General features: G+C 37.2%; 2 protein-coding genes across 6 annotated transcripts in view; both read right to left on the reverse strand.

Annotated features, from left to right (window-relative positions):
* Positions 1–805: 805 nt before the first annotated feature.
* LOC135745483 (probable G-protein coupled receptor 139) lies at positions 806–2,252 on the reverse strand. The gene has a single exon (XM_065263789.2). It carries the CDS (start codon positions 2,231–2,233, stop codon positions 1,232–1,234), a length of 1,002 nt encoding a protein of 333 aa, XP_065119861.2. The 5' UTR covers positions 2,234–2,252; the 3' UTR covers positions 806–1,231.
* A 4,011-nt stretch (positions 2,253–6,263) lies between these two features.
* Positions 6,264–24,099, reverse strand: part of fynb (FYN proto-oncogene, Src family tyrosine kinase b) — a 72,826-nt gene continuing 54,990 nt past the window's right edge. For 3 of the 5 annotated variants that reach the window (XM_065263776.1, XM_065263777.1, XM_065263778.2), the window contains 6 exons: positions 23,620–23,784; positions 17,466–17,645; positions 16,734–16,810; positions 15,230–15,383; positions 13,874–14,005; positions 6,264–9,129 (listed from right to left, as the gene is read on the reverse strand). In XM_065263776.1, coding sequence (XP_065119848.1) covers positions 8,921–9,129; positions 13,874–14,005; positions 15,230–15,383; positions 16,734–16,810; positions 17,466–17,645; positions 23,620–23,784 — 917 coding nt within the window. In that variant the 3' untranslated portion in view covers positions 6,264–8,920. Of the gene's footprint in view, positions 9,130–13,873; positions 14,006–15,229; positions 15,384–16,733; positions 16,811–17,465; positions 17,646–23,117; positions 23,274–23,619; positions 23,785–24,099 lie in introns of all 5 variants that reach the window. The other 2 variants (XM_065263779.1, XM_065263781.1) reach the window with 2 other exon arrangements.

Genomic DNA, 24,099 nt, shown 5'->3' on the forward strand with positions numbered 1-24,099 from the left:
AACATACAAAAAAATCTAGTTTTACCTGTGGAATTTTGACAGTAGCTGGACTCGTAAATGTGCGCGGGTGGGAGCAGGGCTTAGTTTATATTTTTGTGGAAGCAGGACAAAATCCCACCACAGCGGGTGGGAGCAGGCCTAAATAATTCAACCTCTAATTCAAGAAGCACAGTACTGCTTTCTGTCAGCAGTCAAACAAGGTAGGTAGCATATGCATTAAACTACTGTCTTAAGATAAAATATATTTCAAGATAAATACTCATAAACATTCTCACATAATTCTCTATTATTTACATTGGCAACATATAGTCATATTCCACAGCAACCTTTGCACATCATTGACCCAGAATGCACTGCATACAGAACATAATGGCGGCCTCTACAGGATAAAATGATTTTTACATGTTGAGTTTTAAAGCACCCCATCCTAGAAAATGCACTTTTAAATGTGTTTCTAGCAGAAAATGAGTTGCCAGTGTGTGTTCAGAATAATCCTGTTATTATACAAATCCATCTCTTCTTCTTTGTGTAATCTCCTTTAAACCGCAACAGTTACACAAAACAGGCTGTTGGGGATCCCCTATCAATGTGATGTCACATTGATTATGCCCCAACCATAACCGCTCACAGATTCCGCCATATAAGCACGTAGTTCAATCTTCTACCAGAGACGCATGTTTTGATGTAGTCCAAGCACATGTGTAAGCGCTCTACACCTTACTTTGCATACGAGGAGGGGAACAGAAGCTTTCTTTGCATTTAAAGAGACACACACACAAAACATTAATTGCAGCCACAAATAGCCATGTTCAACATCATATAATCCAAATATAATCTGTTGTGTATTATCAGCTGAAACTTTACAGACACATTCGAGGGGATACTTAAAGTAATGAAAATATATAGTCTTCAAAGTTGAGCAACCCTTTAACTTCCAATAGTGATTCTTAAATTATGTTGAGTCCTCTTTAAAAGAACCAAACCCCTGAAGTGAGTATACAGTAAACACAAATTATACTCCATAATATTGGCTTATCTCAAGTCGGAATGACTATCGAGCATGTCTGAAAGTAGGCCACTTGTGGATCATTGTTGTCTCGAGATGGATGGCAACTTCCTGGTTCAAAGAGCATTTCAATTAGTGTTCACATCTGGGCCAAAAATCCAAAGAACAGCATTCCAAAACACCATAATAAGAAATGTACTCTTTTTAAGTCCTCCTCACCCAGGCTTAACTGCCTTCAGTTCTCTTTAGCTTTGTAAGGACAGCATGGACAGGATCTATGACAAGTGTTTCTTTCTGATCAACCACTGAGAAGACTTTCACTGACCTAGTAGTCTGGTTTAGGAGTGAGCCCACCTCTTTGCTTTTAGCCTGACAGGTCAGTGTGTTACCAAGCTCCTGCCTAAAGCTCCTGCTGACCATACAGTACAACAAGAAATTGGTGGCTGAGTTTAAGTTCTGCAACATGTTGGCCACATCACTAATGATGTTTATAGGGATGCTGTAGTCGTTGCGGTCAAACTCTGTGTAGTTGTATTTAGTACGAAGGATGCAATACGTGACAAATCGAGGAAGGCTCAGTATCACAAATGACGCTGAGACCGTCCCAAGTACAATAATGGTGCGTCGAACAACGCCACGCTTCCTTGCACCCCTGATGACCCTCCGCTCCTCCTTGGTAAACAACTGACTGGACCTGCTCAGGTGAAACACAATCAGTGAGTTGAAAATGATGACGAGAATGATTGGAATTCCACCTGAGAGAAAAGTGGTGACCAAGACCAGAATGGTGGTGAATTTGGCTTCTCTATAATGACAGCGTAACATAGTGACATTTTGTCCGTCGACCGTGACGTTAACTGGTGTGACGGTGTTGATCCAGCTCATGGGCACTGATGCTATGTGAGACAGCAGCACAACAGTCACGCAGATGAATAGAGCGGTGCATGCCTGATGGAGCCGTTGTTTTCCCATTGTGATGCTCAGAACCAAGTAGCGCTCAATGGTGAACATCACGACTATCCAGGACGAGCTGTAGAGGGCACCGTACTGCAGGAAACACATTATGCCACACCACGGTTGCACGTGCCAGAAAGGTTCCACCTGCAGGAAAACAAGGCAAAGATCTAGAAGGATCACCCACACCAAGTAAAAGGTGTCCATCAGAGCGAGGCAACTCAGGTATAAGGTTGCCGTCTTGGACATGCCGCATTGCCGGAAGCGGATCATGTAAAAGGTGAAGAGGTTGGCTGGAGAAAAATGTCAAATGAACAGTTTTAATTTGGTTATAAAATCACAATATAAATTGTTAATATTCTAAACACAGAATAAATACTTGAATCAAAGAAACACATATAACCACACATCACATTATGTAGTGCAATGTAATGTAGAGATATTCTCGGGTCCAAAGAAATGTATCCGACCCAAATCACTATTACTGTACCTAAACCCAAGGTGCATTAAATTTTTTTTAAAGAAAGACCCGACCCAAGACAAACCAGAGAAAATTTTACCTGATTAAAAAAATTTAAAAATTAGATTTTTTTAGTTTGACCCGACCCAGTGCCAATTTTTTACCCGACTGGACCCGAATGTAAATGGCACTGACGTGTGTGCAGTCTGCAGCCTCGTAAACAACAGTCAGAAACAGCTCCATTTATTTTCATTTGTTATGACGTCGACACAAAGCTAACTGCTAAAATGTGCATTCGAACTTGATTGACAGGTCAGGCTCAATGAAAATTAACCTAACACCAGCCACACAATGTCGCAAGCGCTCTTGGCAAACAGAAGACGGGTTTGAAAAGGACTCCATAGCTAAACCAATACACCAAAACATGGTTAATACACTTAAACCACAAAAAAAAACATGGTTAATTTTCGTAAGGGTAGACCTGAACAAGCTCTGGTCTTGGGTTGGCCTCAGGTTTTAAGATCTAAGTGTACCCTAGAAGACCTCTAATGAAATGCTAGTAGAACTTTGAACTTTTTATGCCCCAGAATTTAATTTTTAAATAAATGTATTTGTGTAACATGAAGTCTTAACTAAACTTATCAGGTCGTATTTTATCCTGCTTTTATAACTTATTTGCTGTCATAAACTTGCCCAAAACCCATAGACTGTTAAATCTGTTTCATTTTTGATTTACTCACCTGGAATTCCCATTATGCACAGCAGAGGGTAGTAAACCTTCTGAAAAGCTATGAAGACATTCACCCCATCCATTGTGATCAAATCCGCACTTGGTGAGGAAACATAACCACTACAATAAAGGTATTGTAGAGACAGATGTGATTTTACTAGAGATAAAGACACAAAGACTGTATTCTGTAAACATCTGTTGATAATAATATACTATTATATATCAATAGTAACACAGACAAATAATTATTACATTTTAAACAAGGTATTAAAAGAACACAAACACACACTCCCAAACATCACATGCACAAAACAAACTTATTCAGAAGTGAAACTAAAACAATGAAAGCTGACTGTAACAGTGGTGGAAGATCTAATGCTTCAAAAACAGCAAATTATTTCAGACTTGAATGTGTCACAGGACTGTTATAGGAGCTGTTTTCTTCCTAAATGTCAATGGTAAACCCTTTTGGTTATAAGTCTTTATTAATGTAATAATAGCAATGCAAAAACTTTAAACTAACTTTAAACTACCATGTGTAATAGACTTCCAACAGGACTGAGAGAATAAAGGAAATAACAGGATATTCTTATTTCACTTATTATTACTGAGGATTGTAATGCACTTTATTGTGCCCGATTAAATAAATAAACAAACAAAATAAACATGCAACTTTACAAAGCCTCCTGGTATTTAATATTTATAATATATGGTTACACTTTATTTTACAGGATCTTTGTTACACATTACATATAAATGCCATAGTAAATTAGTTACATGCAAATTACCCTAAACCTTATCCTAACCATATAGTAAGTACATGTTGTTAATCGTTATTACTCAGTAATTAAATTTATAATTACACTGTAACAAAGACACAAAATTAACCAAATTGTTTACATTAGATGTTTTGTACATGCACACATGTAGGTCATTTCAGCTATTCACTACATTCTTATATGCATTTTTAACAAAATATAACAGTTAATAAAGATGAAAATTGCATTATCTTCTTAAAATGACAGTTAAGTGTAAATAGTATACAGTATACAGTTTAGATTGTTGCTAATTTTTGCCATGTTTCTAGGTGAAATGATGGTTTAACAAAAAATTAATGTCAGGTTGATACATGAAACTCACTTTAAGCATGACTTTTATTACTACATGAGTACTGCATATCAGAGGTGACCCATAAGCAATTTTAAAAATCCAAATATTATATTGATAATAACATTTTGATACCCATGATAACATTTTGTATAATATACATATATAAAGATTGTGATGGTAAACTTACAGTCGGTCCCAAATCTGCACAGCTGCAGCCAAAAGCCAGTTAGGAGTTAAATGAACTGTAAGACATGATATACTCTGATCTGATACAAGTAGGAGGGCTCACCTGTATACTTAATGACACGCACACACACACACACACACACACACACACACACACACACACACACACACACACACACACACACACACACACACACACACACACACACACACACACACACACACACACACACACACACACACACACACACACACACACACACACACGCGAAACCCCTTTTGGCATCCCCCCCAAAAAGATCATACAAATTCACATGCAATATTACATACAAAAACCACAAATCATGTAAATATCATGTGATCATGTAACACTCAAATTTTAAATGCATTAAATTCAACAAAGCAGTTAAATATTGAAGTCTATTAAAGTTTTATGAGAGAATTTTTTTGTGTGTGTGTAGCCCTCTGATTCAATAGCATATAGACATTAGATTGACACACAGTACTCCAGCCTAATGATGCTAGGGAAACTGTGGGGGCAGCAATCACATTTAAGGTGGTTGTGCCACCTCTGTTGGACCAGACGTAGGCAAATATTTTGACTCAAGGGTCACATCAGATTTTGAAATACATTTGAAGAGCCGCATACTATGTGAAAGACTTAATTTTATTTAGATATTACAAATCAACACTCTATAGTTATACATTTATCTTTACTCTGATTTTAGTTAACGCAATTAAATTTTTTTGGAAAAAACTGTACCTCTGCTGTTGTGCACATCACATTTACAGTTCTAAAGTAAACATCACAATCAAAATAATATATTTACCATAGAAAGACACTCTCAAGACAACAACTCTCATTTCATATAAATTGTGAGCCATATTTACAGTTATCATTTTGAGGAAAATTAACCATGTCTTTATTTTTGTAGTAACCATGATTTTAGCATTTATTAACAATAAATATATTATAATAGTTTTACTACAAATAAAATACCATTGTTATTATGGTGAGAACATTTGTAGGTACATTTGTGGTTTATACTACAAATTAATCTGTTCAATATAGTTTAATCATGCTTCATTTACTTAAGGGCAAATCATCACAAGTGCATTGCTTGTTCATTATAACATATCAATTATCATAAAAAAATATGTTGGAAAGCCAGTTGTGGCAATACTTTTGGGTAAATCACACATACCACTTTCTTCCTGATGCTGGTAAAATATTTTGCTGTCCATTCTGTGTTAAACACGCAACATTCAGAGTTGATCTTTTATTTTGCAATAGTGCTTTTTTTACTCATTCAAGTCAGCAGTCAAAATGTATAAGCATTCTTTTGCACCCCCTGCAGCTGGTGGCGCCCTAGGCGACTGCCTAGTTTACCTTTGCCTAGAAACGGCCCTGTTAGAGGCCACATGGTTGAAGTTGGTAGGACCAAAACACCTAAATCCTTTACAGCACCTTTAAAGCAACACCAAAGAGGTTTTTTTTTAACCTCAAAATAACATTTCCAAAAAAAGTTTCAGTCGTCCATCCACTCGAAACAGTGTGAATGGCACTTTCACATTCCAATCAAAGCCAGCTTTGCTGCAGTAGGCTAAATTATTTACGACAGTGGTAATGGACAATTCCACTTCCAACCTGTAGGGGGAGCAAAGAGCAAAAACTCTTTAGTGTTGCTTTAATAAGTAATTTGCTTATGTTGCAATATTTCAGTCTTGGACTATGTGTGAAGAAGTTTTAGGAAAAACACAGAACTCACCTATAGAGAGGGATGTGATCTGTAAAATAAGAGGAGTAAAGCTTGTCAAGAGTGTAAAATGTTGTACTTTTTATTTCCAAATGGGAAACGAGTTAACAAAACTGCATGTTAAAAAGGTGGCAGAGATCATTTAAATGTGAAAGGCTAAACCAAATGCATAACTCAATAAACAGGTTTAGAAAACATAACCATGACCACTGTATAATTATAGGAAAACTATGTCAAAATGCCTTATTCCAAACACATAACAGGTAATCTATGTTAGATAAAATAAATACATATAAGAAAGGAGTCTTATGATGGGGAACCCAATAAATAGCACGGATACTGAGATAAATGAAGACGGACTGGTTGTCAGGGCAACTTCAGGAAAATGGAATCCGATTCTCCCACCTTCACATACAGTATGGCAAGCAGGAATTTATGAGAAACTTTGGAAAAGCAATCAAAGTGTCACGTGAGGCTGTGTTTGAAACCAAAAGCAGCTGCTTTGCTTACACCCTGCCAAGTTAGTTAAGGACTTTACAGATGTTTCATATTAGGGAAACTGGTTCAGACCGGCTTCCAAGGCACCATAATGTCATATACGGTAATAAACACAAGGGAGTTTTAGAGATAACACAGTGAATTTTTAATGACTAAACACTGAAATGGAATCATACTTTAAAAAAGAAAAGAAAATTAAAATTCGTTTTGGGATATTGTAGGCCAGTGGCTCTCAACTGGTCACATCTTAAAGTCATATGTGTCTCTGTGACGGTCTAAGCTCTGAATACAGTGAAAATTATTATTGGGCACATCATGGAGGATGGAGTTTTAAGAGGAGAGGGCATGCGGTTGAAAGAAACTGAACAGTGAAATAAAAATATTAAACAATAAAATGCAACTAAACCTTTAGTCTAACATCTCATGTCCAAACATATATTTTGTATATTCCATATCCATATATTCTGTTCTATATTATGGCAACATATTCTGGTCACTTGGTAGAAGTAAAGTCTCTTTAGGGAAGTCACGCTGCTAGGAGGCCATGTTTGCAATGCCTCCGGGCAGTTATTTTAGTCGTGCAAGACTAATGTCCTATCTACTTGAATAAAGAAAAATAGATAACCCCGAAATCATGTGCTGAAACTACACATTTTTTTTGCATGTTGTTATTTATGTTAAACCTGACATCAACTATACCATAATTTTTTTTTTTTAAGCCCTAATTGCACTATACAACACCTTGGTCTTAACTTGACAGCGCCTTACTTGACAATGAAAGTCCCTGCCGCAGAGAATCATCAGTCTGTATCGAATGATGATTGGTTCTTTTACCTGGAAGGCGGGACTTCTGTCGCCAGAGTGGTCATATTGAGCTTTGCATTGTTCCCAACAAAGTAAGTAATAGGTTTGGTATAAGCCATATCAGGCATATTTCAGTACTGACAGGTTCAGTTATCCTGAAAAATCATGACCAAAACTACATCATGTAAAAAGATTATGACCCAAACTCTTTTAAAAACAGCTTCAATTGCAATGGTAACACAAATGTTTTAGTTATTGGCTGCTGAAAACACATATTCATCAAAAAAACAAAACAATTAGTCAATAATTTACAAATAAACAACATAATAAATGTTAATGTTTAATAAATAAGGATAATAATTGAATTGAAGACAATAAACTACTTTGATAGTGTGTTGGGGCATTCATAAATGTATTATATCTTGAGGCAACCAGTTGAGAACCACCATCATAGACAGCAAATAACATATCTGCGCTGCTTTCAAAAATGAATTATATAAGGCATCCTCGTCTATAGAATATATTGAAAACATTATAATCAGATGTGCCATGATGCCTTTCTATTTGGTTTAATACTGTTATATACCTGGTACCTCGAAAAACTCAAAATGATGTATTTTCTCCAACAACGAGGAAGTGGATATATGCTAACATATGGCAGTTTATACAATTTGGCCTAAAAAAACATTATGCGTAAAATAACTTTTGTTTTACATAAAGATCTAATATTTTGAAGAGGACACAAATTTTCTACAGATTAACACAGAGTGAGCTCATCATTTTAAGCATTGTAAAAAAACTGAAGAAATAAAAGAGAAATAAGATACATTTCTCTAGCAGGTTAAGCCTGAAGAATTTCAAACCATCTATAATATGAAAAGACGTTTTGAATTCGAATTCTTCTGCCTGGGAAGCAATCTCACAAGCAGATGAGAGAACAAATAAATGACATACATTCTTATAACCCAAACATTATGAGCAGACACAAAGACATGAAACATGAAAGTGTTGTGCATTGGCAGGCATCAAACAAGACAAAAATGAGTGGATATAACAAAGAATAAACCAAACATGAATAAAAATAATAACAAACATCTGGTATTTACACAGAATACAGGCATATCACTATAATGGTTATGGTCACATCCCTGAACAAAAGCTTTTCCACGCCATCTCCCTCCAACATTACCAAAAATTCCCTCTGCTTCGAACCCCAGCTTTCTCATCTGTAAAAAATCTGTGCAAATGATTCAGTCTTCTCTGGTTTCGACTAGGGTATGAGGCCACAGGAAATAACAGGAGTTTGTTTGAACTCATGAAGCGGTAACTGCCTCCAAACAGACAGGAGGTCAGTGGAGGGGGCATACAGGATACCCCAGGAAGGGAGAGATCAGGGTAAGCCCAGGATACTGGGTTTAGAGGTTGTCTCCAGGCTGATATTGAGGTTCGGTCGCCGTGAAGTAATCCTCAAGGAAGGCCTGCAGGTACTCAAAAGTGGGCCGTTCCTCTGCATCTTTCTTCCAGCACAGAACCATCAACTCGTGTAGAGAACTGGGACAGTCCTGAGGGCACGCCATCCGGTAACCACGCTCCACTTGTTCCAGTACTTCCCTGTTATTCATACCTACCAACAATAACAGAAAACTCAATAAGACAGAAGAAGTATGTTTCAGCTTTGCATGGCTGTCAGTATAAGGATTTAAAGTTTCAATGTGTTCAATATATTATTTCACACACAAAAGCTAACTCCTAAATGCACATTTTAGACCACTTTCTATTGAACTTTTTTGCTATCTCGTTGGTACCTACATACAGCAAAAGCAAACTTCAAAAGCAAGAAATCCATAGGACTATGCTAATATATGTCTTATGCACTGAAACAATATGTTTGTGGGAGAAAATGATTCATATTTTCAGTGCATTTAATGATCGATGCGTTGCATTTAACCCTGGAGAACCCAAGAACCCTTTAATTAGCAGCAATTAACATTGGCCAAATTTGACCCGTGCGTGGGTTAAAAAAAATGGCGGCACACCCGCAAGGTAGTATGTAACATAACATCATCTAGATGAAGTGTTGTTTTACATACTGACGTGGAACTGGCGTGCCTCCATTTTGATCCAGATGTGTTTACATTTTAGCGTAACTTATCGATCATTATATACGGTCAAAGAAATGTTTTCCCTTACAAACATACTGTTTCACTTCTATAGATACAAATGAACCCACTGGAGTCACATGGACCTGAATAAACCAGCTACCAGCTGAAAACCATCTTAAATCTGTTAAAACCAGAGCAGTCAAAGGAACACAACACTTTTTTTAAATAGGCTAAATTTCCAGCTCCCCTAGAGTTAAACATTTGAGTTTTACCATTTTGGAATTCATTCAGCCGATCTCTGGGCCGCAATGATATTACGCATTGCCTTAAAATAGTCCCCAGCTATTAAAAAGTTACCAAGGGAACTATTTTCGGGCACGGCGTAAAATCATTGCACCTGCTGCAGTCATGTTACAGCGGCTAAGTCCTTGATTATTACACCAGTTTAGTTCCTAGCCATATCTGCCTAGAAAATCACAACTTTTAATTTTCCATCGGTTTTAGTACACGGTGTAACTACAGAAGAGTCAAGTTTTAAATAGGAAAAATATCGAAAATCTTTGTTAATTTTTCGGCGCAATGCTAATGGTCTAATCAGATTCAATGGATTATGCTAACAGTGTTTCCCACAGATCTGAAATTTACTTGTGGTGGTAGCTGGTGAAAAGGGCGATCATTATTATCCACCGACAAAAAATGGTCTACTATACATGTAACAAAGAACTAATAATGTGTGACACAACACAATACTTTGATTTATAAAACATTCATATTAATTTCACATTATAGTTCATTAATCTAACCACCCCAAACTTTTTTTGCCATAAACAAAGCTGACACTGTTTGTCAAAGCACCACGAAAACACTTTATGTTTTTGCACTGATATATGAAGCAATTTGATGACCCCTTTTATCAAACTCAATTATATACAATACTATGTACAGTATATTAATAGACAGTGCAGGTCTATAGATTATAAATGTGACTGATGTTATAAAGTTAATAACTTCTATAAGATAGGCACTTTTACTGCTTCTGCTTTCTATTTCTCTTTTGCCAATTAAAAAAAGCTTAATCCACTAATTATTTCAGATTTAAAAGTCTACTTGCTGTCCCGATGACAGACTTTACATTACAGCTTTGCGTTTTTTATATCCTGAGTCAGCTAGAGCTTTGCTCATTCAGTATTAGCACTGCTTTTTGCTACAATCTCTGTGCAAACTGTTTAGATTTTAGTAAAGATATTGTCTATTAATAGTAAGATTAAAAAATGGGATAAAGAAAATGAAGCGGCGCGTGGTCGTGACAAGAGCCAGTTGCTATCGCCATAGAAACCGGAGGCACGCTAAAACAGCACTCGAGCTTTAGCGCGGTAGCGCTCACGGCCGTTCTCCGATCGACTCGGGTTTTACACACAATATTAATCAGACTTGGGACCCGAAGTAATGAACTAGGACCGACCCGGACCCATCTGACCATTTAAAATATAAACCCGGAACCGTACGGGTCCCGCGTCCTCAGTGAAGAAAGACCTCTAATGGTAAAACTCTGCTCAAGTTCAGAAACATGAAAGGATACAATGTGACACTGAGGTTGCTTCGCGTCGCGCCCAATTCATTGAGAAACAGAGAGCACGTGAACGGACACTCAACCGGAGAGACACAACGTGCTTGCACGCAAAATGAAGCCAACTTAGATGCTATAAACACATATGCACATAAGCATATGGGACCATTTTGGTCGCAGTGTGTTCCCTGGCTGCTCCGTATGTGCTGCTGCAGTTGATCCAGTTTGCCGCGCTGGATGATGAGTTTATGACGCGTGCATCATCTTCACGGTCACCCGACCCCCACCTCTCTCTCGCGCTCTATCTTTCGCGCTCTCTCTCTCTCTCTCTCTCTCCAAAACACGGGTCATCCAGTCGAGTGCAGAAAATATGGAAATTCGTAAAGTGATTTTTTTTTACCTGGGCGGGTCGCAATTTACCTGGGCGCAGCGCCCAAGTAGAGCCTATGTATGGGAAACACTGTGCTAAACTATGCTAAAGTGTTAGCACCAGACCGGGAGATCAGCTGAAAGGATTCCAAAAAGGTAAAATCAAATATTTAACTCTACAGGAGCTGGAAAATGAGCATATTTTCAAATAAAGTGGAGTGTCCCTTTAAGACCAGCAAAAAAGTGGCCAAAACCCCCCTCTAAATCAGCATGCTTCACCAGCTAAACTAGCTAAAACCAGATAGTAGGCAATGCAATGGGTGAAAACAAACCTATTTGATATAAAATATGAATATTGACACTAAAGGCCTGACTTAATCCATATGGGACCAGAATATTATAAAGACATAGGGCTCTGTTGACCCAGAAAACAACCTAGAAACTGCATGGCAACTTGAAGAAACACTCCACTTCAGAACCGCTACTAAAAAGCAAACAACATGTATATGAAATCACATGTTGCAAAGTGAAATTGTGACAAATATTGGGAGGGCTGAAAAGACAACTAAAATGTCATTCAACAGCTAAATCTTCTTGAAACTTTAGCGGCAGGGCAAAGAGGATCAGATGAGATCATATAACAGAACCTTCTCAGACTTATAAAGCAAGAGAATTCATCATCACCTCGTGGGACTGCATTTAGAGAAGAACACCTGAAAACATCTGTTGATGATGCAATAAGATTTATTTCCCACCCATTGTATTTTTCTATGACAAGTGAATAGTTTTGGAAAAATTGGCAGGAGTTAGGGTTTTTACTAGTGGTCAGCCAATACAGATTTTCTAATGGTTGATAATAATAGTTAGCCTGGGTGCCAGCCGATCTTAGCCCCCCACCACATTTTGAAAAACGGGAAGATCGGTCTGGCGTTTTTCCGTTGAGGAGCTACTATGCGAGTCCCAAAACTGGCCGACGAATCAAATTGTGAGGGCGGGCTTTATACGATGATGGACAGATGATCAACAGTAACGTATCAACCACGTCACCAAAGAGCGCGCGTGTTGAATCTGTTTATAGATTCGCCGCTGGAGAATTCAGATGTGTGGATTCTGACATTGAGTCTGTTCTAAAAGATATCGACAGAGCTTTGATTTAAAAAGAGGAACAGAGAAACGCGATCATGGCATTTGTTTATGTTTTCGCCATCATTCCTACGTGATTCGGCAAAAGTTGGTCGCACTTATGGAGGACAAAGTTAAAGAAGCAACTGAAATGCGTATCACGGCAATGCAACTCGGCGTGCACGACGAGATGGATATAATTAGTGGTCGTTGCCAGCTTCTTTCCGGAAGCCCGGAAACGTGACTGCTGAATAAGTGGAGGGACATGCTAGGCTCCGATATTTTTCAAGCCAACGTAATGGGTAGCTATCGTCGTGGATGAAGTTCACCTAACGTACAAATGGTAAGAGATAGTCTTACTGTATGACTTAGTAAATACTTAATGTTGTGATATAAATGAAATGTTGTAAACATAGTATGTGTTGATGTACGTTCGCTAACTCATACTTAGTATAATCACAATGATGTTAGTATCATTGTAGCGAAATTACTAGCAGTTCGGTCAGGCTACCAAAGACGTCATTTCAACATACGTCACACACTCCGTTGCTCTGATTGGTCATCTATCCAATTGAGTGGAGAGGAATTTTTCGGTTGAGACACGCCTCACAATTTTAGCTCAATGGAGCGGTATCAGACTCAAATTCTGACTAGAATTGAGTATGACAACGTCAGGCTAAATAATAGTGCTCTAGAGAGCAGATCAATGGCAAATACAGTGTGCATATTTTTACATGATAACTAATGAATGAATGACTAAAATGAATAACTCCTAAATCTTGTTTCGATATTGTTTAGTATAAATGTAGTTTAAACTTCAAGATTACATTTGTAATTTCACATAACATCTAGTGAGCACTCCATAGAGAACAATAAACTGGTGTTATTTCACTTTATGATCATACAGTACATATTTTCCGCTATGATTTACTTAATTTTTTTATGAAATGCTATATACTTAACCCTCAGTTTTACAGACAAGGCTTAAGGCTAGACCTAGACTCTAGACTCAACTGAAAATAACTTGCACTGATAGATCTTATACAAGTGTCATTGATTTGTCTCAAGATACACTCCAGTAACATCTTTTTCTAAGGCAAGTTTATAAAAGATGCTTAAACATCTTAATTTAACTAAGGCCTAGTCGTGGCTTTAGCTAAGCCTTGTCTTTGAAACCGTGCCGTGGAGTAGCAGTTTGTAGAGTTTACCTGGATATGGCACTCGGCCTTTAGTCACTAACTCTGTGAGCAGAATTCCAAAAGACCAAACATCAGATTTAATGGTGAACTTCCCATACAGAGCCGCTTCCGGAGCCGTCCACTTAATGGGAAATTTAGCTCCTGAAATACAGAAATTGAAGAAACAAAACAACAACAAAGGTATTAAATAAAATGTTTGCACTATTTTGGAATATTCTGTCAAAATCAAATAAAAGTTGACTTAATTGAACTAAATCAATGTGTGTAAATGCCATTTCGTGTCTTTAAAGGAATTGTTTCCGCAAAAATTTTACATTTTCTCATAGTTAACTCATCTTTCTTAGACCCTGTCCACATTTACACAAGTATTTTCAAAACCCTACCTTTTTCTATGCGGTTTAGCCATTCGTCCAAATGCAAACTCAGTATGAGGTGCCTAAAACTGAACTTTTATGAAAACTTCTGCCAGGGTGAATTTTAAGAAACTCGAGCGGAAACTCTGCAATGGCTTCTGATTGGCCAACATGGCTTTATGGTAATAGATATATCAGCATTTATTGGTTTGGCATGCTATTGACAGCGCTTCATACCGGGTTTGTGCGTGTCTGTGTGGACTAAGCCTTAAAGCATTTGAGATCATTTTAGCTGAGCATCCTAAACTTTGCTGTAGATTGATTTGAGAGGGGAAATGTATAATCAAATTGTGTTTTTCCTCTAAGCAATAATGGAATGGTTAATTTTACATAGACATTCATCAGCAGATATATTTTAAAACAATGGGCGAAACATTTGCTTCCCCTCTTTCTTAATAAAGGATACAAATTAGCTGTTTTTTTCACAGAATGAACTCATTTTCTAATTAAACTTCACACTGCTATTATTTGAATGTGGAAATCATTATCAATGGCTCTATTGTTTTTCTACTACACTAATACCTCTGTAAGGAAATAATTTCAAATGCAGAAATATTACTACTATGGCATGAGGATGAGTAAATTATAAGAGCTTTTTTACACTTTCATGCTGGTCCATGGTTATCATTTTATTTTTTAAAACATCTACTGCAAGCAGCATCACATGGTGCCTTTTAGTGTTTTTTCAATGTTGCACACATTATCCCACTTAAAATATTTTAAGCATAACATGGCAAAATTTGAAAAATATAAAAAAACCTATACTGGTTTGTAATGACTAGAGGGAGAATAAATAATGAAAAATGTTTACATTTTTTTGGGTGTGACCTATTTCTTCAGGACATCTATTTGAGACAGTAGCACCCAAACACAACATGTAGGTTATTATCAGCAGCATGAAATACAGATATCTGTGGAGGAATAACTCTTCTTAGTGAGGCATGTTTCTCACCTTGTCGGGCTGTGTACTCATTGTCCTCAATAAGTCTGGCCAGGCCAAAATCAGCGATCTTACACACCAGGTTATCACCCACCAGAATGTTAGCGGAGCGCAAATCTCTGTGAATATAGTTCATTCTCTCGATGTAGGCCATACCTCCAGCCACCTAAACACACACACAGTGAAAATACTAAATCTGCAAAGTCATGTTATTATTCTCATGAAATAATAATAATAAGGATATGATAGAGGTATGCAGGAAGTACACTGACCCCCCAAAAATAACATGTAAGCCACATTAAAGTGTACCCTTATTAAGATTTGTATGACTAATAAATTCATGCTGGTAGAGGCTTTTCAGACATACGGTAGTACTGAATTTATCAAAAGACTAAACAAAAGTAAATTAACTCTTTCCTTACCATTGACAAGTTATTTCATCAATTAAGAGAAAATGCTTCCCTGCCAATGATGAGTTTTTACGGCAATCCATCTTGCGCTATTATCCACTAGATGGGGCTCTTTTCTCAACTTATAAAACACTAAAGCATTTATGACTCCAAAAACAGTAAAAACTTTGGGTATGTTTTGATCATCACTCTGGATTTGATCTTTAACAAAAGTACTTCACAAAAATGCAATCATATCAGCTTTTTGCTCAAAATTTGGTATTTTTAAAGGTGCAGTGTGTAAATTTAGTGGCATCTAGTGGTGACGAATTGCAACCAATGGCTCAGTCCACTGCCCAACCCTCGCTTTTGAAATGCATAAAGAAGCTACGATAGCCACCACAAGACAAACATTTCAACGTCAGAGACAACTTAGTAAAAAAGTTTGTCAAAATGGCGACTTCCATGTAAGGGGACCCTAGGTGTATGTAGATAAAAATGTCTCATTCTAAGGTTATAATGGTCTTTATACAGCACTGATAATATAGTTTTGTATATTATTTTGCATTTCTTTCAAGAGATCCTTCTAAAAATTACACATTGCACCTTTAAAGAAACCTACCCATATCTGAGAGTTGATAAAAAGAGAACAAATGAAGATTTGATTTATACCACGGGTCTGTTAAATGCTGTATTCTGATTGGTTGAGAAATGTTCCACGGGTATGCATTTTCGATATCACCTTTCGCACACCTAACTTGACAAATGTCTTATAGGCACCAGAGCAATGTTTGTGGTAACCATGGTATATAACCATTTAAATAATTATTTAAATATATAAACATACAATATGTAAGGAATAATTGACTTTAATTATTTGAAAATAATGCACACCTACGGTGTAACGGCATTACCGCCTTGGGTGTGCATTATTTTCTTATAATTCAATGGCCCGTCGTCAATTATTCCTTACATATTGTATGTTTATATATTTAAAGAAGAAGATTTTCTGGAAGACATTCAACTTTTTTGAAAATCATCAAATGCTGGCGCTGGCTGTCGGGGAAAGAGTTAAGAAAAAGAGGCATCATTCTTAGTGTAGTGAAGTATATACTGTATTGCTGTACCTGAGCAGCCATATCAACTAAGTTTGGCAGCTTCAGAGCTCGTCCCTCCCCATCCTTCAGGAAATCTAGAAGACTTCCTAAAACATACCAGATGCACACGTTAGCTTCGTCAATGAAGGAGACATTCTTCTAAAAAAATATCTTCATGGTAATGACACAATCATAATAGAAAATCAAAAACCACCACATAAATTAATTTACATACCAAACAACAATTCAACTTCAAAACAAAAATTAAAAACAAAACTTCTAATGTCTCAACTGTGCTAAATACTCTAACGCCATGTCCTATCTACACGCGTCGCCGCAACACGCGCTAAAAGCTACCTTTTTGTCATAACCGGGCGTGATGGGATGTCGTGATGTTTCAATTTCTGTAATGTCACTGCTGACAGCTTCGACTACACAAAGTTCTCTGCATTATGAATATTAACCATCAAACGTGGATTAGGAGAGACTGAGTAAACATTTATAAGCAGAAATATATAACAAATCCCTCAAGTTTCAGATGGAAAATCATAAAAAGCGGAGAGATGCTCTGTATGTGGGTTTGCTCTTTAGCTGCAGTGCGAGAGGGTACAGAAACTGAGAAAAACTGCTCTGATTGGCTGCGTTTTGTGATTAATTGTGTCGCGTCAAAATGCCTGTCACTGGAATAACACTCTAGCGTCTGGTTAGGACATGGTGTAAATTCTCCTCCTCTTCCTTATTACATTAGCAACAGCATCTGACCTTTGCCCATGTACTCAGTGACGATGTAGATGGGCTCCTCAGAAACGACAGCGTAGAGCTGCACTAGTTTATCATGTCGTAGTTTCTTCATGATCTGTGCTTCCTCCAGGAAGGACTCTGGAGACATGGTGCCGGGCTTTAGGGTCTTCACAGCCACTTTAGTGTTCCCGTTCCACGTACCTGATAGCAAAAACCTGACAGTTAGCACAGTGTCTACTGTCTACCACAAAAAAATGACATTCATGCATAAAAAGACGGCATTCATGCATTAAAATTTTTTTACTTATTTTTTATGCAATGTATCTCTGCAATAAAACAGTGGTTACTTTGATATTTTTTTCTTAACTGTGAATAGGGCAAATCGTAATTCACTTAAAGGAATAGTTCACCCAAAAATGAAAATGTATTTATCCTCATGCTGTTTTAAACCTGTATACATTTCTTTTTCTGATAACCACAAAAGAAGATGTTTTAACCATTGACTTCCACAGTAGGAAAAACTAATCCTATGGAATTCAATGGGAACCCTCTGTGCTGACCATATTTTATCAAAATATCTTTTTCATCATTTATCACAATACTTTCATAGTATTTGTTTATCCTACTATGGAAGTCAATGGTTTCCACCAGCTGTGTGCTTATCACAGTGGTGGCCGTAGACTTCTTTTTCGAGGGCGCGCGATGCAAAGCTTGACATAACGCCGTGTGTGGATTGTCATGTCAAAATATGTGTTCGGCGTGTCATGTGAACCTATGTGCATCACACGTCATGTCAATATAAGTGCCTGCTGCATACGCATCTACACATCATGTTTGCCAGATACTGTACTTGCTTAATCTCATGTGCAATCAGAGTTAAGTGTTAAGTGAGTGTCTTGCGAGAATTTTGTGAATGTGGGCGTCTCTTTTATTATAAACTCTTTTGATGCGTGTCCAGTAGGCACGCATTTTCATAAGATGCATGATGCACGTGGTTCACATGACGCAATGAACACATATTTTGAAATGACGAGAACACACGACACTCCCCGAACACATATTTTGAATTTGCGCCCCTCGGAAAAGAAGTCACCGGCCGCCACTAGCTTATCATCAATTATCTACATTTCTTCTTTTGTGTTCATCAAAAAAACAAAAAAGAAATTCATACAGGTATAAAACAACATGAGGGTGAGTAAATGATGACAGAAATTTTATTTTTGGGTGAACTATTCTTTTAACAAAGGAAGCAAGTTTGCACTTATATATAAGTAACATAACAATAACTATACATGGTGCAACACTACACCAATGCAAACAGTGTCTTGTTAAACTGATTTGTAGGTGTTTAGTAAAACAAGTGAATTTTTCACACTGTGAATTGAGTAAATTTGCCAACCTGATAGCATTAACGCCTGATTCTGAAACTGTAAAGCAGTGCAGTTTACTTTAGAATTACATTGGACTTTAGATTTTCATCTGTTTTTATTGCAGGACATGGTGTTTTATTCAACAAAGAACCAGGTTGTTGAGTGATGAACATGTGCTTCTTGCCTTTAAAACACTTGATGATGGAGATTCAGTATTTAAGTTTTCAAATCCCAACAGCTAATGTTACAGATTCACAGCAGCACACACAGTTTACAAGAGCAATCATTACATTTAAGAGAGTTGGGGGAAATAAAGTAACATCATAACATCAAAGTCATTTGGCATTACTCATAACTTAATGAAATGTAAAGTTAGAAGAAGCTACTGTATATTGGAGCTAATAAAAATTCACAAATAAAGTCTGTTACATTGTGTGCACACTAAAAGCGAATTTAATCATTTGTACACATTCTTGTACACTTGTCTTTTATCTGATTTCAAAATATGTTTATTAATTAATAAAAAAAAATTGATTTTAAAACAACCAAAAACCAAGATCGCTGAAGAAGTAGCCAATCACTTTTGCAGTCGATAGTTTTTATGTTTTAAAACTGTGTGTGTGTGTGTGTGTGTGTGTGTGTGCACATGAACTACTCAAGGCCTGCAGTGTCCTAAAGGCAAGAAACATCATAGAGATATTTTGGGATGCAGATGTACAGGGAAGTGTGGGGTGAGGGATGTGCACACAAGCATAACAGATTGCTTGGGCACACTAGCAAAAAAGTTGTATTAATGTAGTGGTTTGAGAGTAGATGAAACTCAGTAGAGGCATTAGTCATAAAACACCCATGATACTCACTGTTCTTATTCTTACCTGCATGTATTGACATTGACGTCAACAAGTAAATGAAATCATGCTCTTAGTATAAAAAATGTATAACTGAAAAAAATATGTGGACCAAAAAAGTGCTCTGCTTTGTCTAAGTAAACATTGTTCTTGTAAAACCTGACAAAATGTATTCAACAACTTTAATTTTAAAAGCTACATTAAGTAAGCGATCAAAATCATGAGGACACATGTTCATCTAATCCTTGAGAGTCAAACAGGTGAACTGTAATGGAGAAGCTTATGATTGTTTGGTTTTTAAAGCAAAGCTTTCGGATGTCTTGTTTACTATATTCAAGTTGTGTACTGTACTATAAACAAATAGTTTGGACTAATTTAATACTGCTTATTTGGTTAATTTAGGTTCTTGTAAAACATTGTCACATTGTAAAATGCATCGTATGGTAAAGAACCTCTTCAAGATCCTTAAAAAAAACACTTCTTTGTTTATCTCTGAATAAATAAGTAAATACAATGGTGCAATACAAAAGTCTGTTTGTATTTGCGAGGGCTTAGTTGTGTTTACAACGTCAGGTGCTTTCAAGTTTCAAGATGTCAGTGTACCTTCTTTTAATGAACTGCACGAAAATACAACATGTTTGTGGTGGAGATAGCGCAGTGGATAAGACACAGGCCTTTGGTGTGAGAGACCTGGGTTTGAATTCACTGTGACACACCATTGTGTCCCTGAGCAAGACACTTAACCCCTAGTTGCTCGCGTGCAAACTCTGACATACGTATATAGCAATTGTAAGTCGCTTTGGATAATAGCGTCAGCTAAATGAAGTCAGTAAGTTTGCACTAATATGAAGCCACTGTATTCACTGTCAGAAAAAAGGTACAAAACTGTACATTTTCAATAAAAGAAGTAGATTACCTTGGTTCAAATCATAGCTAAAGCGTATTAAAAAGTACACTGAGCTAACATTACTGTGTAAATTAATGTATACAATCTTAACTACAGATCGGCTGGCAAATGGTGGTGATCCATGATCGCCATCTCCCCTCTTCTTTAGGAAACCAAAACATTTGTTATTTTCGACAAGGTATTTGTTCCAGAGTTCAGTTTAACAACTAGCTAAATTAAACAAACAATTAAACAAACTAAGGGTGGGTTGCACCAACAAGGATTAAATTAAACAGAGTTTAGAGCTAATCTAGGGTTTGTTGATCTCAGTTTAATTTTAATTTGAGTTGTGTTGCACCACTTAAATTTAAACACAGATTAACAAATCTTAGATTAAAACTTTAAACTGTATTAAACCCTTCATCTGCGATTTATTATGTCCACCATGTTGAATTTTCCGGTCTAATTAAACAGCAACAATGTTGACATTGTCATTCATAAAGGAAATAAACAGTTTATGCAAGCAAAGGTAATGTAATTTTTGTATTATAAATCACCTACATACAACGGTAGGCTAATCTAAAGGTCTGATTCAAATAAAAACAATTGACAATCTTTTAAAACAATTGTATTGATTAACAGATCAGAAAATATTGTGACAGGAAATATTGTAAAGCTCAGAAATTGTGATATAATGAACAAGATGTGTCGACGCATTTGTCATAAAGCGCCACCGTGTGTCCGTTCATTCACTGTCCTTCATCTGACTCGAGCGCGCGTGACAGAGGAGAAGCACATACGAGCATTGGTAGCTGTCACCGGTGCTGTTAATAATCTTTTTGAGCCGCCAAACTTACTTTGTTGAGACGTCATACTAAACGCATCTTTGAATAGCGCCACCACGCTCGCGGTGTGTGTTTCTAATCATCTAGCAAGACATTTGATTGTAAAAAAACATATTTAAACCTCCTCATATGCACGTTTAAAGTTAATCCCTCACTGGGATTTAAAACAGAGTTTAAAGCAATGGAGCAACAGGATTAAAGATAATCTGGATTTACTGTAAGATTTAAACCTAGATCAAAATGACAGTTTAAACTTAAACCTGTTTATTTTTAAACCGGTTTAGAGTTTGGTGCAACAGAATTATTAAATAAGCTTTGATTTAAACCAGATTTAGGCCTAATCCTTGTTGGTGCAACCCACCCATAGACTGTGTTAAGTTCTGTCCAGATGCGTAACCGTGACAACGCACGTGGGTCCGATGAAACTATTTAGTCTATACTAAACATAATACAAGGTTGAACATTTTTGGGTTCATTACCATACCTTAAGGATCTACTGTATACCTTTACAGGTACAGTTAACTGTTTTGTAACCCTAAAATGTATCTGGTACAACATTGTTCCTTAATGTGCACAATAGGTAGCCTGGCTAACACCAGACCAGTCTCATAGAGAATGAGACGTGGTCTGGGAACCCTATGCTCATTTTCTCGTATTTGAGGCATGGTTTACGAATGCCCAGAGCCGTTTATTGGGTGCTACGAATGTCAAACAAATGCGACTGTAAGTAGCTCATAGCCAATCGTTTCAATTATATCAGATGAAGTATGTAGAGCGACATGAATTCAAACGAAAACGACTTTTATCGGTTCGTGTGCAAACAGCTGAAAGCTATGGAACTAAACCGGTAGCTGTATATTGATATTGAAAAGCAACATAACTTAGTGGCACTGTGACAACCACAGTACAGTATTAAAATATGATATTAATAAATACCACTTACCATTTTATAAGTTAATTGTACTTTGTTGACGATGATGCCTAGCAGGTTGGTCCTATAAAACTCTGTGGTTATCATGTCTTGCCATATCCAAACATCCTTCTTGCATATGAAATTGTTTAATGCCAAAAGTTGCTCTTTTTTTAAATAAACTTGCGTTCAAAACTACTTCGACCACTATCTAAGGCTGCATCAAAAGTAACTTTGTGTCTGCTCCTGCGTTGGATAAACAAAACTGCTTTGGTGTGTCGCATAGACGTCAACATTTCATTTATTGTAAAGGTACAAAAATTAACCTTTGAGGGTACCACCCCAGCGACAGAAAAGGTACAGTTCTGTTCCTTTATTTCTGTCAGTGTATTGTAGTGTTACATAATAATTGCTGTATTGCAATATCATATTTTGTGCTGCTTATTTTGCTGTAAAAAAAAGCCGGACCACCATTAACAGATGTTGCATCCATTTATTACACCATGTTTCTCACTGACACGCCCCTAACTTGTAAACTCTGGGCTTAAAGAAAATTGTAGTGGTGTTTATGCATTTTCATCGCGTAAATGCAATATATCTGACATGATTTGAATGCACCATCAGTTGAGAGTAAGTAAATAATGGCAAAATTTTCATTATGGATAAGATATTCCTAAATGACAAGGATATTATAAGTAAAGTTTGTGTTAAGGTGGTGGATGAATAATGATATAGCCGTGTAGTAAGGATTAGATGAACAAGATTCTCCCTATAACCTTCTATGAGAGCGTGGAAGATGAGGCAATTTTCTTACCATACCAGACATCAGCGAAACACCCTGCCCCAAGCTTCACTTCCAGTGTCAAAGAGTCACGGGCGATTTCCCAGCAATCATGGCTAAGTCCCACAGTATCAGGGGTGTAGACCATGCACATACCAGTTAATGTAAAGCACAAACCATCGGCACTCTCTACAGGGAAAGGGAGGAGGTGGAGGAGAGGGGTTAACTGTGGAGACGGCGGGGAACATGCAACCAAAGAGATGGAAGGCTTCCATGTTGTTCTGATTGGGTCAGTCACTTTACAATAACAGTGATATTGAGACACATGTTGTCATGAGGCCAATGGGATAGAACTGATTCCTTACTTGTGTGTTATGCTACATTAAATCTTTCCTTGTATCAAACCCAGAACATTCCTGAAACTAAATCAGCTCAGATATCTGAACGTATGTAAAGTGACTTCGCCAATCACCGGGACCTCCCTCCATCTCCCTGTTTGATTGTTTGTTGCTAGGCACAGTGGGAGGGGCCATACCCATCCAAACCTCCCCAAACTGGCCGTTGCCCAAGCGTTTTATGAGTTGCAGCGACTCCCGTGGGATCTCCCACACGTCTTTGGTTTTGACAGACAGGTCGGTGAGCCTTGGCATCCCTTTGTGGCAAGGGACCACCAAGCGACAGCAAAGCCCCGCTGCCCTTTCTGAGCGCAGACACAAAACAGTCAGAGAGAAATGAAAGCATCAGAAGAGAGCTGCAATAAAGATTGAATGCAGGAGCTTGCAGTATCAGGATTGCGAGAGTAACACTGTTGGGTTGTTAAGCTTAGATCTGTCTCTTGTAGATGTAACCTAACAATCTCTCCAGGACTTTTCTAATTACAGAAATGTATGTGTTTGGCACAGCTATATTTTTGTCTACAAAAGTAATTTCAAGCACTTAAAATGTTTCAAAACGCCTGGTAGTGTATATAAAACTGCACAAATATTTAACATTATACCACAGGGTTGTTAAATCC

The sequence above is a fragment of the Paramisgurnus dabryanus genome, chromosome 12 (genome assembly GCF_030506205.2).
Source record: "Paramisgurnus dabryanus chromosome 12, PD_genome_1.1, whole genome shotgun sequence".
In the NCBI taxonomy this organism is placed as follows: Eukaryota; Metazoa; Chordata; class Actinopteri; order Cypriniformes; family Cobitidae; genus Paramisgurnus; species Paramisgurnus dabryanus.

What these genes read in the sequence shown, in the direction of transcription:
- LOC135745483 (XM_065263789.2), bottom strand. Translation starts at nt 2,233, where the DNA reads ATGATCCGCTTCCGGCAATGCGGCATGTCCAAGACGGCAACCTTATAC.